Consider the following 13,748-nt stretch of genomic DNA (forward strand, 5'->3'; position numbering starts at 1 on the left):
CATTTGCTCATGCAGAGATGAGGAGAGAGTTTGCGTAGGTGGGATTCAAGAGGGACAGAGAGACCTGAATGAAAAGGGATGGGAGTAAAGAGCAAAGAGGGTCCAGCCTGGGGGAGAGCGAAGGAGCAGGTGAGCTGGTACTGCAGGGGAGGAAGAAAGCAAGACTCAATTTAAGCTTAAGCCAGCCAGGTTGTGTGTCATTTTCTGTTTCAGGAAAATGGCCCGTGTCTCTCCCTGCCTATATGTGTTCATGGGGGTTGGAGTCTCACCCCTCCATTCCGAGTCTTTCTCAGCCACAAATCTGCCCACATCTGGTCCCAAGGCACAGCCTGGAGCCTTTCCTCCTTGCACCCCCACCCCCACCCTTGTTTGGGAGCACACACTGACTCCATCAGAAGTTAGCAGGTCAGAAGTTAGCAGGTCACCAATTTATTTTGAACGGGGAAGTGATGGCAAGGAGGGAGGGAGGGAGGGAGGGAGGGGGGGAGGGAGGGAGGGAGGGAGGGAGGGAGGGAGGGGAGACATGCGGGAGTCCTTCCAAAGGGTACTGAAATCATGGCTGGATGAATCTCAGGAGATCACTCACTGGGTTGTGCCATCTCTAGAGAGGGGGTGACAGAGGCTCAGAGGGGGAAAGGACTGTTTAGGTCACATTTCCCTGACAAGCCTTGGCCTCCTCCACCAATCTATGTACTGGTGTGTGTGAGACTAGGAACTGTATAAATCCCTCTTACTTATCTGTTCAAGTTTAAGGACCCCTTTCTTCTCTGCCGGTGACCCCATCTCCCAAATTCAATGTCCACCTCCACCTTTGACATTATAAAAGTATCCATCTGAATGTTGTTCAGAAGAAGATTAAATGAATGTACAAAATACTTGGAGTCCCCTGAGGTAACCCGTGAACGATCCGATCCTTACACCACGTCCCTCTTCTAGCTCTTGCTTCAGACCTTCACACCCAGTACTTACCTGCCTACTAGGGCCTCTGGAGTTGAGGGCCGCTGAGCGAAGCTCTAGGAGGCTGGCCTGGGGGTGGGGGTGCTGAAAGAAGAAGCTAGCTAGGAGTTGCCTGTGACCTGCGCCAGGTTAGGCGCGCCCCCTGGCGGGAGCTTCTGCAAATATACCAGCCCTAAGAGCCAGATCCTGGAGGCAGGTTCAGGGGTAAGGGTGCAAGGGGGTGGGGATGGGGCAGGTAGACTAGACTGTCTGGACGTGTGGAAATAGGTGTGGGGTTCTGGCAGAGCAGAAGTCGGTACCTGAGTGCGCGCAGACGAGCCCAAGCCCAGCGGCCAGTGCAGCACCCAGCACGAAGGCCGCCAACACCAATGCCACCACTGGTGCAGGCTCCAGTGCTGCAGCGGCTGGAGCGGGCGGCTCTGGGCGTACCGCTCTGCCTGGGAGACTCTTGGCTGGCCCTATGGGGATACGTACAAGGCTGAGACTTGGTCTTGGACCAATCTATCCTTCCCATCCCGGTTCCAGGGCCACTTGCGAGCTTACTAGGGGGTGGACGAGGTACTGTGACCACGATGGGCTGTGTCAGCATGTGCAGGTGGGGGCTGTCAGTACCAAGGCTCAAGCTGCTGCCAGCACAGGCCTCATCCTGAGGCAGACACTGGGTCGTGAAGGAAGAAACCAGACTTCAGTGTCTTGGTGACTCTGTGTCTGGTCTGCCAAGGTTCATAAATAGGCTTACGCTTCCAGCTTTCCCACAGAACCCCTGGGCGGAACCCCTAAACATAAAAACGGTTTCAGCCCTAGAACACCCCATATGTCAGCCTCTAGGTCTCAAGCGAGGACCGCAAATCAAATGTGCAGAAGTTTAGACATATCAGTGTTTTCTTGAATCCAGCCCTCTAGCCCTAAAAGGACTCCAGATCCCACCCAAGGATCCTAGAGCAGAAGGCTGTACATTTCTAGTCTACTGGGACTCCTTCTGCAGAGCCCCATGAGGGATATCTCTAGGCCCAGTACCCATCTTGAGAGGGGCTCAGACCATAAAGCACTTTGCCTCCTAAGGTCCCTCAGCTGCCAGAAACGCTTTCGCCTAGCTAGAGAATATTCCGAAGATGCCGAGATTACTGTTTCCACTAGCGCACCCGCAACGGTGCTGGTGGGGTCAAAGGCACTGGTGTCTGGTGGACAGCTCGGCGGCGGTGACTGCGGCGGCGGCAACGGCTTATCTGGCAGTGCAAGAACTGTACTGAGGCATTGAATACCGGGCGCAGGCGGAAGCTGAAGCGTGCGACGCTAGCAGCATCCGGGCGTGGAGGTGGTGAGAAGTTGACAGAGTCGTCGGCGGGGCAGCCCCCACGTAGAAGCACCAGGGCAGGCCCCAGGGCCGGGCGTGAAGAAGGCGTTACTGAGCATCGGTGCAGGGCTAGGCCCCATCTTGGTGAAGGACGGGCCAGGGCCGCCTGAGGGATCAAGGCGCCATCAAGGTCGACCAGTCCCCGTGTATCCCTCTCCCCACCCACCCCTGTTGTTTTAAGGCGCCCGCACCTGCACAAACACATGGCTGTCCGCTGGAACCTCCAGTGGCCCTGCGCGGCGAGGGAATGCGTCCTCTGCATCTGATAACTCCAGACTGAAAAGGGGTCTGCGAAGCCAGGGGCCAGGCGCCCCAGGGAATGGAGGTGCTGAAACAGAGCACAGAGCAAGGGCACAATTCCCTCTAGGGAGCCCTTGTCTCACTTGGAAAAGGGATGCGTTACAGGTGGTCTCTTTACCCATGCTCAGCTGCATGCCAAATTCTCTCCAAGTTACTACCAGGTACCCCTGAGTGACATCAGAGCTTAGTAGCTGACACCAGCACAAAGCTGTGCTCTTTCATTCCCTGACCTGTTGTGCCATTTGCAGAGTAGACAAGGGGATACACGGGGTTGCTGCACTCCTGTGATGGTGCTCAGCAGAGGAGATGAAGTCAGGGTTCTCTGCCGTACCCAGTTTGCTAAGTCTTAGAGTCTAAGAGATCCAGTATGAGCTACTGGCCACTAAGGAGAGGTAGGTGCTGGCATCTGTTGCAGTCAGGAGGGTGCCCACCCCCATCCCTCCAGAGGTCAGAGGTACAGACAGGCAACTGGACTGGGAATTTCTGTTCAACAGATATCCAAGTCCCCAGAGGAGAGCACCAAGAGGTAAGGGTGGATGGTCTCTTTTGTGTTTACCCAGGCTTGCGCTTACACTTACACACACACACACACACACACACACACACACGGCCTATACAGGCAAATGACTGCTTTCAAGCAGCAGTTAGCTGGGAGTTTATCACAAATGATATGCACACTTGGCCCTACTCCCACAGCCCTTATCACCACTTGGTTGAGAACTTTGAGGAAACTGGCAGAGAGAGAGGAGCTAGTCTGGGAAAAGAAAAAGGGATGGTGACATCCCCCCCTCCACCACACACACACACACAAAACCAAGTTGAGAAGGGACAACAGGGAAGTGGGACACAATGCCCTCAGCCCCGTGCCAGCCTCTACATACCAAGTGGTGCACTGTGCTTAGTGGAGGTCCCAGGGAGCAGGGCCAGGAGCAGGAGTGTAGTGCCCACCATGGTGGCCTGTCCGGGTTGGAGTGCTCCAGGCCAGCAGCAGGCACCTGGTTGGGCTGTACCCAGCCCTCTAGGTGTGCGTAGGTTGCCCTGGCCTTGGTGAGGCTGCCACCCTGGGAAGCAGGGAGCGGGGGCGGAGGATGGAGGGGCTGACATCTGAGCCTATGCTCAAGGCCTGCATGGATAAGGGCTTTCTTGATGTACTGAAATTTCTAGGAAAAGGGGGCCCCTCATAAAGCTGGCTGACACCTTCAGTTGCTCCAAACACCTCCCACCCAGGTCCAGGCCCTGCTGGGTTCCCATGAATGCAGTCCTTAACCACACACTAAAAGCCCTCCTCCCAGGCCCTTTCCACATCTCTATCCACTCTACCAGGCTTAGGACACCAGACTCAGAAGAAAAGGGAAGGGTTTTATTCTCAAGCGTCTAAGGATTTTTACAAACAAGGGTATTTTGTTTTAAAAAGGGAAGAGGGCAACACTGGTGGCCTGAGGAGGAGGTCAGAGGGTGGGACCAGGCCACTCCAGGTCCCTACCTGCCTGAGACCCACTCTGCCTGGGCCAGAGGGATGGCTGGTGACAGAGGAAAGGACTTGGGAAAAGGTGGGGAAGTGGGAGACTCCTCCAGGCTCCCACTTAACACTAGAGGGCAGTAGACAAAGACAAGACAGACAGACAGACAGACACAAGACACACACACAGAAAATAAAGTTAAATAAAAATAAAACCATGAGGCCCAGTCTTGGGCCTGTGCTGGCCCTGGGGCCAGCCATGTGACCTAAGTACACACAAAGGCTACCCATGCTGCGGCTAGCCTCAGAATGGTAAAGGTGGGGCCGGGCTTGCTACTCTATCCCTACTTCATTCCACCTCTCAAACACAGGAGATAAGGAGAGAGGATGCCCTGCCCCAGGGAAGAGAAGATGACTTCTATTACAATTTAAACATGCGGCATTGTGTGAATAGGACGAAGATGAGTCAACAGGATAGTTAAGAGCCACAGTGTCACCTAAGCCTACAGCTGCATCAGCTACATCCAGCAAGGTTTCTCAACTTTGGTGCTGGGTTGTGTGGTTGTAAATTGTTTTGTTAAATTGTTCTTTTGTCCACTTGAATTGCATGCATCACCAACAAAAAGGAAACATACCCCACTCTGTCCTAGCCACTGCAGGATAGTGGGACAGACATCGGGCCCAGTCCAGGCCACAGATGGGTTGGAGCTGGCCAGCTCTAGGTGAGCTCAGGGGAGCTCAGGGGCATCATGGGAGTAAGTCACATCACATACCAATACCCTGGCCTCCCTGCACTCAAGCCTGTCCACCTCGTCCCTGATACACATGCTGGACCTCCACAGCGCCTCCCTTCACTCTTGATCCCTGACTTCTCGGAAACCCTCCTGCCCCTTGGCATCACTCCTGTCACTGATTCCCGCCACTTCCCTCCCTGCTCCCTGCTACTCTCTACTTGTACCCCTCATACACCTTCCCTGAAGGCCCCCTGGTCTCCCTCTGTGCCACCTGAGCTCTTCTACTCAACCCCAGACTGTAAGCAGCTCCCAGTCCCATGTGAGGGTCCCCCAATGGAGCCTGGCCTCTCCTAGGCCAGAAATGACAAGGAGTCCAACCCCCAATGCCTGAGGCAATGGAGGAGAGGGGGCCCACCACAAGCAGCTAAACATTACTTTGGTAAAAGTTTCTGAAGGTACCAACACACCCAATGAGGACACCCCCCCTCCCCCAAACACACACACCCACCAAGTACAATAAAATACAATAAACTCCAAAAGGACCCCCTGAGATCAAAGAGAGACAGACAGACACAGAGACAGCAACCGGTTTGGCTGCAGTCACAATGCCCACAAAGCCATCCTGGGGCAAAGACTTAAGGAAGCCTAGGTGAACCTGGGGCTTCCTCTGAGGGTAGAGTGGCTGGGCCCAAGCTTAGGCTAGGAAAGAGGCAGAGGCTGGGAGGGAGACAGGGAAACCAGAAAGGGACAGAGGTAGAGCAGGAGGGGACAGAAGGAAAGATGGAGAGCAAGCTTGTGTTCGAGAGAAGGTGGAGGGGACAGACACTGGGAGTTTGGGGGATGGGGACAAGGGGCTTTCTCTCTGCCCCGGGGGTCACCCCAGCCCAGAGGTTATGATTGAATAAATAGCGAGTCTGCTCATGGCCTGCTGTCTTCCGTTCACAGTGTCTGTCGGGGTGGGGTGGGATCACACAGCTGGCTGACCCCAGAGTGGGAAGGATTAGGAACCAGCATGCCCTTTGTCCACAGCTGGTGGGCAAGGAGTCAGAGGTGGATGGGTACCCCTACTTTCTGTCCTCAGTCCTTGGCAGTCGTCCAGGTCCCAGGTCCCCTGATGGGCAGCTGGGTTGGCCAGATGGGAAGGGGGGGCCTGTGACCATGCCCCTGGGCCCCTGTGGGGCTGGCCGCTGCCATGAGGCTACCTGAAGAAGGGCAGATGGTGTTGGCTCAGGACTCCACTAGTCCTTGGGGACTCGGTCTTTGCCATGACGTCCTTAAACCAGGACGCGACATCCACCTCGAGTGTTTCATAGTGCTTGATGAAGCTGTGTTCCTGTAGGCCCAAGAGTCGGCTTAGGATGAGGAGTCAGTCCTCCTGGTCTTGCAACTGAGGCCAGGAGGACGTCACATGTGGCCAGGAGGACGTCACATGGGGTGGGACGGGGGAGGTACTCACAAGTAGCTTATTATACTTTGGTCTCTTCCTGTGATCTTTAGTAAGGCTGGACGAAGAGCAGGGAGAAGAGAGAAGTGAGAGTCAGGGAGCTGAAGCCAACTGGGCCTGCATGCGTGTCTGTGCTCAGGCCCTCCCTCTCCAGTGAGAAAGGGGTCTTCTAGTTCAGCCAGAAGCAGTTGCTCACAGCCAGGCTCCACCAGGCTGGGGCTCCACAAACTCTCCTGCCCAATTCAGTATTAGGTAAAGACCCAGCTGGGGAGTTGGAACCACAATTTGAGGGTCACAGAAGAGAAAGTTAAGACTCAAGTGTGATCTTTCTATACAACCTTCATAACAAAGCTGCAGAGTCACCATGCCAGACACCCACAAGGCCAGTTGTCCCTGTAGGCCAGGTCCAAACAAACCCAGAAAGTGACTCTCAGGGCTCCAGCTTTAACTCCTGTCTACAGCCACAAGCCATGGGCCAACCTGCAGCTGTGCCCATATCATCCTTCCCCCTTTTCTAGCCTCTGCCCTCCCCAGTAGCATGAGGACACCTCACATCCCAGAACATCCCAGAGTAGAGAGGGAGGAGCAAGGACAGGCAGCATGGGAGTGCTCACCAGTCTTTGACAAATGACTGGAAGTCCCCTGAGAAGCCCATGTGACCAGGCAGGAGTGGGGGCTCTTCCTGTAGGACTTTGGTGAGGACCTCAAAGTCTGTCTTGCAGTTCTTATAGGGGAACTGTCCTGTTGCCAGCTCCACCTGGGAGGGTGACAGGCATTGCTGGAACAGCAGGTAAGAGATCCCTGCCTTCCCACCAAGCCCTAGAACAACAGCTCCAACTAACCAGTGAGATGCCCAGGCTCCACACATCAGCTCGGATGTCATAGTCAGGCTTGGTGGGGTCTGGAGGGTCAATGCGCTCAGGCTGCAGGGTGGGAGAGAAGGAGGATATACCCTGAAGGTAGGGCCAGCCCACCCAGTCCCCTGATCAGACCTAGCAGGGCCCCACTCACAGCCATATAGGCAGCACAGCCAGCACTCCGTGTTTTGGCTTTGGAATCAACAAGGCGGCCGCTGATGCCAAAGTCACAGAGCTTGATCTGACCCCGCTCATCTAGCAGGATGTTGGAGGGCTTGACATCACGATGGATGACGCCATGCTTCTCTTTCAGATAGTACAGTGCTTTCACAATCTGTAGGACAGACAAGTTTGGGTACCTGTCATGGGGGGAAAGAACCTAGGAGCACCCATCTAGCCATCCAAGCCCAGATTGTACTGCTCACCGCCACAGTCATCTTGCCCAGGATTCGCTCTGGAATGGGACCCTGCATTCGTTTCTTCAGCTTCTCTGCACATGTGCCCATGAGCTCCATGGCAATAAAGACGTCTGTCTGTAGGAAGGTGGTACCCAGGGCTTGGGGCAGCCATGCTTTCCTCCCCACCCTAGCCACACTATGGTACCTGGGGACATGTAGGACCCTATAGGGGCAGAGGATGACCTGAGACTTTCCCAGAAGGGGCTTGGTCCCTCAGGCAGGGTGCTCACATTGGTGATGAAGGTGCCAAAGCACTGAACGATGTAGGGGCAGTCGTGGCTCTTGAGGACCACGTCCAGGTCCATCAGGATGCGTTTGTTCTCTTCCTTGTTCCCCGAGCGTCGCATTTGCTGCAAGGAGGAACAGCCAAGAGGGGAGCTTCAAGTATTGGGCAGGCTGCAAGGGCATAGGATACATCCTGGAACTGGGGTGTGGAAGGCTTACCTTAACAGCAATGATGTGACCTGTCTTCCGGAACCGCATCTTCCACACCTGACCACAGGTCCCACTGCCCATCTCGCCCAGGTTCTCCAAGTCATTGATTTCTGCCTGATAACGCTGGGAGAAGAGCAAGACAGCTGGAGGGTCCTCAGAGTCTCTGTTTCTGTCACCCACCACCTCTAGGTTGCCTGAGTACTGACACAGCCCCCAGGGTGCCTAGCTATGGGGAGGTAGTACCTGGCCCCCGATAGTCAGGTACCCTGTCTGCTTCATGATCTCCTGAAGCTTTTGGTCAATCTCGATGCTGATGGGACAAAAAACAGAAGATGGTAAGGAGGATGCCACAAACATCACCCGCTTCCCTGGGACCAGCACAGGGAGGACCTAGGCTGGCCCTGCTCCATCAGCTTACCTCTCCATACTGCGGGGTGTGAACAAGGTTGACGGGAGCCCCAGCATGTGGCGGGGCCGAGAGGGGGGTGTAGGGTGCTGTGGGGAGCTCTCTGAGGATGGTGAGCGGCTGCCCCCATCGTTGGCCAGTGGGAGTTGCAGGGCTGAGGAATTAAAAACCAGGGGCATGAAAGGAGTTAGCATCTAGCTGGCCACCGAGGACCTGGTGCTCTCATCTTCTCCTTTCTGGTATCCCTCCGGCCAAGCTGGAACAGCCTCCTGCTCTGCTGGCTAGGGCCTCCTTCCCCACCCCCTGGGGCATCTTCAGGGTACTCCTCCTGGCCCTCTGACCTGAAAGGAGATGAGGTGGCCTGGTGGGAGAGGGGTAGATCCGGAGGCTGAGGGTTTATCCTCAAGCACACACTGCAGAGAAGTGAGGGGACTCTGCCAGGGAGCAGGCTCAGGGTCACAGTGCTCACATGGGGATGTGTGAGGACAGAGTGCCTGTCAAGAACCTTGCCTGGCTACCAGCACTGGATGACAAGAGCCAGTAGCTACGGAACTCAGGTTTCAGGCTGTCTTGCCCTAGATTACACTCCTAGACCAGGGAGGGCCACCTTCTGTCCAGCTGTCTCATCTGTGCATCTTCCAGCAAGGCCTGCAGAACTAGGGTCAAGGGAGTGGGAATGGAATCCCCAAAGTTAAGCCTGAGTTCTTGTGAAGAGAGACTGATAGTGATCTAGGTGGCAAAGCTCTTCCAGGGGCTAGCTGGGCTGGGCAGGAGGAAAATGCTGGGCCAGGGAGGGGAGCTTGGTACTTCCCAATGGCCTGCATGCGGACAGCTTGGACATGCTACAGGCAGACAGCAGGCAGGCAGCAGGCACCCCAAGGATGGGCGGGCAGTGTTAGGGTGTGGGATGACAGGAGAAAGACAGAAAAAGAGCCAAGACTTGGGACCCAGCTGCCCAGAGGGGGGTGCTGCAGAGACAGCCAAAAAGGATATGAGACATTAAGAGGACGTTCCTTGAAGAGCTAGGGGGTCTCTCTGGCCTAGAGGCAGGGGCCATGAGACTCCTGTAGCTCCTGGATGCATCTGCTCTCCATGAACCTCTCATACTTCAGGGGCTCTGGTGCCCCAGGAGGATTATAGCTAGCTCAGCTGGGGACATCAGCAACAAGCAGCCTTCAAGCATCACTTCCCAGGAGGCCTGGAGCCTGCCACGTTCTAACACACCTCTCCACCCTTATCTCTACTACCACCTCTTCCCACAATCGACCTAATGGCTTTTAGTAACTTAGGCCCAGTGACTAATGGTCAGAGACAAATGGGCTTTACTGCTGATATCCAGGTCCTTGCCTAGCCCTGGCAGTTGGGAGGGACCCAGCTGGATGCAGACTCACTAGGAACTGGCCACAGCTCACTTCCATGGATACGTGTGATCCTTCTTTATCTGCCAACTCAGCAATCTGGAGTGAGGACCATACCTCTAACCTCTCGACCCCCTGCCAGTCCCCTGACCCACACAGACCACCAAGCCCTCAAGGGCTGCCCCAGGCCCAGGGAAAAGGCTGCTGGCCCCACTCTCTGAAGCATGGAATTGATGGAAAAAGGGAAAGAGATACACAAAAGCCCTGAGAACAGACGTTAGAGGGGTTTAGAGCCACACGGCAGGCCTAGAGAATAGATTAAGTATAAGTCAGTGAGGGAGAAAAAAGTGAGACTGAATGAATGAACGAATGAATGAGAGAAAGCAAGACAGATCATGGAGACATGTGCCCACTTACGGGACGCTTAGGTGTACAGGCTACCAGCCCAACATACATATATGCAAAAAGACAAACATGTACACACTGAGCACACATATATGCACCCATGTATACACACAAGCTGGGAACACCAACAGTCAGCTCTTCTCATTTCTATCAGCACAGATACTCTTTCTCTTACATACAGGGGACACTACACACCTAGGAACCAGCACAGCTGAGCTATTCCTAGCATGGAGTCCTTATGTGTGTGTGTGGGGGGGAGGGATCTTGCCTCCCCCTAACCTCTTGGGACACTTTTGTTCAAATCCTGTATCCTCCGTAGGCTCTCCTGGAGAGACCCCTCTACAAAGCCCCTACTAGACTATTCTACTGGATCAGGAATATGCTTCGTGTCCACTGATGGAGCCCATACTGCAGCCTCAGCCCCGAAGGACAGGAGCTTGGTTTGTTTTACTTACTTCTATGTTCCTGGTCCTGAGAGGCGACATAGTACACAAACAATGACACTCATTCACTCAACAGTTAAGACAGATTAAATAATAGCAGTGCACCTATCTCTACCTACTTTATTTCTATACATACACACACACACACACACACACACACACACACACCATTGTGTGCCCACCTAACAGACTCCCACTCATTAGGGGAGCTTATTTCATCTTCTAGGGTTCCAAACTGAGCCAGAGATGAAATGAGAAGGCTAACGGACACAGGCTCACACTGCTATAGTTACGAGAAAAAGAGTGAGAATGAAGACACAGAACTCTCTCTCTCTTTCTCTCTCTCTCTCTCTCTCACACACACACACACACACACACACACACACACACACAGAGCATGGGGTAGGGATGGCATTCTGCAGCTGGGGCAGCGGTTAGGTCAATGTGCAGATATGCAAGCAGCAATGATAAAAAGGCTGGTACCTGCTCGCTGGGACGGGGCAGGAGCAGGGCTTAGAGTGATCACAATAACTGGATGGGGAAAGGAAGAAAAGAAAAAAAAACACCACAATAAATCACAACAGAAACAACTGATTTGTCCAACAGAAAAGAAATCAAACCATAATGAAGAGGAGGGGGAGGCACAAGGCACCAAACTGCAGAGATGGATAGAAACCAACAGAGATGGGATGGTGGGAGGAAGGTGTGGAGCTGACAGAGATAGACACCTGCAGGGGACTCCTTGGGGCCTGCCAGCCACTCGCCTTACCAAGTCTTACTCTGCTCTAGGGACAGGCAGCTCTTAGGACACCTAGAACCCTATACCCAACCCTATCTCATCCACAGGGGTGTGGAAGGACAGCCCTGGAATCCAGCAGGGGCCCTCCAAGTCTTGGCCTAGCCTCTATCCCAGGCAGAATTCAATGAAACACATCCCCACCTCTGGGTACCTTCCAGGTCCTGGAAGGAACTTCCAGGAAGGAAACCTGGAAGACTTGGGCCAGAAGGGTGAGGGATGAGGGGAACCCTGAATGCCTCTTCAGGAAGACAATCAAGCTGGGAAGGTCAGTTAGGCCAGGTAGCTAGGTAGTGAACAGAATCCTCATCTACAGGAGGCTGCCTTTCCCCTCTTACCACAGTGAACCCACAGACAACTATGATACATATCCTCCAAAGATTAAAACACAGAGAATATAAAGAAGACATTCTGCTGAACCAAGAGGGACAGAGAAAGGGTTGGTGAGGAGGGAGAAAAATCAGATTCTTTCCAGCAAAGATGACATGGGGACAGGGGTGTCTGGGATACATCAAGGATACTAACTGTGGTCATGGTGGGCAAGCAGGATGTGTGTATAGAAAGAAAAGGGGAGAGCTTCTGGTACAGGATCATATGTCAGGGAGGTCAGAAAGGAGGTGTGTGTCTATTCGATGAGTCTAGACTGGTTACAGGTGTCTGTAGTACCAGCAGTCACTGGAGCCCAGTAGACAAAGGTGCCAGGCTGAGAGATGGCTATGTGTTTCCAGAGGGCTAGCCACCAAGAGTGAAACTAGCTGGTCACAGAGATATGAGGTGCCCCTGTATGTAGGAGGCAGTCCTTATAAGGAGCCATCTGATAAGACCAAAGAAGTCAAACGGAGGAAGCCTCTAATCAAAAAGGATTAGAAGGAGATGAGGACTAAGTGACCTACATGGGCAGATGGGACTGTGTGTGGACTGTTTGCTAGGACCTCTTTACAGTCACTGAAACGGCAGGAGTGGAACCACTGAGTCAAAAGAGAGATAACTGTCTGCAGAGTTGAAAGACGTGGCTGTAGTCGCAGCAGTAGCTTCGGGTCTGAAAGCCTGCCTGCTAGGTGCAGGTGACAAGGCTCTGGGAGCTGACCACAGAGCGAGAGGGACCCAGCCACTAAGCTCTCAGGTACCAATGGTGTGAACTCCAGGACGGCGGTATATGTGGGGAGAGAGTCGCCCTGGAGACTGCCCACCCGACTCCCAGGTCACCGTGACCCTCTCCCTGCAAGCTGACAGCGTAGAGAGTGGAGAGGGGAGGAGAGCTAGAGCCCCGGAAGCGGGGGCAGGATCTGCCCGATGGGCGGAGCCTCCCACTGCGCGCCCCGCCCCGCCCGCCCCTCCCCCACGCGGCCGTGCTTACTGGGCCTGGGCCGCTGTGGGCTGATATCCAGGTTGAGGTCGATCCTCCTGCGGGCCTCACGGTTCTCCTGCTTCAGCTTGGCTTCCAGGCGGGACAGCTTTTGCTCCAGGGAGGACGCCGCCATCTTCCCCGCCGCCGCTGCCGCCGCTCACCGCCAGGCCACCCGTCAGTCCAGGGTAGACAAACACCGCACTGCGCCTGCGCTCGGATGACCCCGCCGAGCCGCCGTCCTGCCTAGACCACCCCAGCGCGTGCCCGCCCTGCCTCGCATGCATAACGCCGCGCGTGCGCACTGTATCCCAATAGGAAGCTGATGCCACCTAGAGCTCGAGGCTGGCCCCGTGCATCGTCATTACCCACCGCTACCTTCCGCAGTACGCATGCGTGAGCTTTCTGGAAAGAGGCGCTGTTGGAAATCACTTTAAAAAAAAAAAAAAAGAAAGCGAAGGCCGGTCAACCGCACGCCTGCGTGCAGAAGAGACCGGCCAAGCTCGCGCCTTTACTGCGCACGCTCACGGCTGTTCCCGGATTATTCTTCACTCCTTGTGTATCTCTGAGGCCTCTCTGGTACCCGCGCCCTCACAGAACAACATTCCACATCTTGGACGGTTCTTCATTAGGACCTGTTATGCTTAATTGCGGCCTACACTCTCGCTGTTAGCATGAAGCCGCCTCCTCCCCGTAATTAGGTCCCGTGGTAATCCCTTTCCATTTCAGCCAGTCCCAGCAAACTGAGAGTAGATCAAGGCCTGACAAGAGGAGAGGGAATCCAGAGTCCTGAGCTCGGTGTCAGAATCAAGGTTAATCTGGCTGTGACTGCCTGAGACCTTAAGTCGCCCCATCATTCCCGTCTCTTTGCCCGGAGAATCTGGACTCAGCTCCTGAAACCAGTGTTATCTGAAGACAGTCCCTGGGGTTAGATGCCAGGGACTCTGTCCTGCTTGCCCCATACCCACGCAGCTTAGTTTAAGAATACTAGGATAAA

At 54.5% G+C, this 13,748-nt stretch overlaps 1 protein-coding gene across 10 annotated transcripts; it reads right to left on the bottom strand.

Moving 5' to 3' along the window:
* Nucleotides 1-493: 493 nt before the first annotated feature.
* Nucleotides 494-13,057, bottom strand: Map2k7 (mitogen-activated protein kinase kinase 7). Of its 10 annotated transcripts, XM_028785493.1 has the most exons (18): nt 12,764-13,057; nt 11,094-11,141; nt 8,417-8,558; nt 8,242-8,308; nt 8,008-8,121; nt 7,794-7,913; nt 7,531-7,638; nt 7,260-7,439; nt 7,091-7,171; nt 6,863-7,005; nt 6,261-6,306; nt 6,007-6,137; nt 2,503-2,639; nt 2,083-2,183; nt 1,501-1,615; nt 1,257-1,415; nt 970-1,041; nt 494-601 (listed from the first exon to the last, which is right to left on the bottom strand). In XM_028785493.1, the coding sequence occupies exons 1-17, from the start codon at nt 12,885-12,887 to the stop codon at nt 977-979; spliced, it is 1,881 nt and encodes a 626-aa protein (XP_028641326.1). In that variant the 5' UTR covers nt 12,888-13,057; the 3' UTR covers nt 494-601; nt 970-976. The 10 variants fall into 10 exon arrangements, 9 of the variants coding, with proteins under 9 accessions (XP_028641326.1, XP_028641325.1, XP_028641328.1 ...); XM_028785492.1 differs by having other exon boundaries at nt 500-1,041; XM_028785495.1 differs by lacking the exon at nt 11,094-11,141 and having other exon boundaries at nt 500-1,041.
* Between the last annotated feature and the right edge of the window lie 691 nt (nt 13,058-13,748).

This window comes from Grammomys surdaster, unplaced genomic scaffold (genome assembly GCF_004785775.1).
Source record: "Grammomys surdaster isolate TR1022 unplaced genomic scaffold, NIH_TR_1.0 125243, whole genome shotgun sequence".
Lineage (NCBI taxonomy): Eukaryota > Metazoa > Chordata > Mammalia > Rodentia > Muridae > Grammomys > Grammomys surdaster.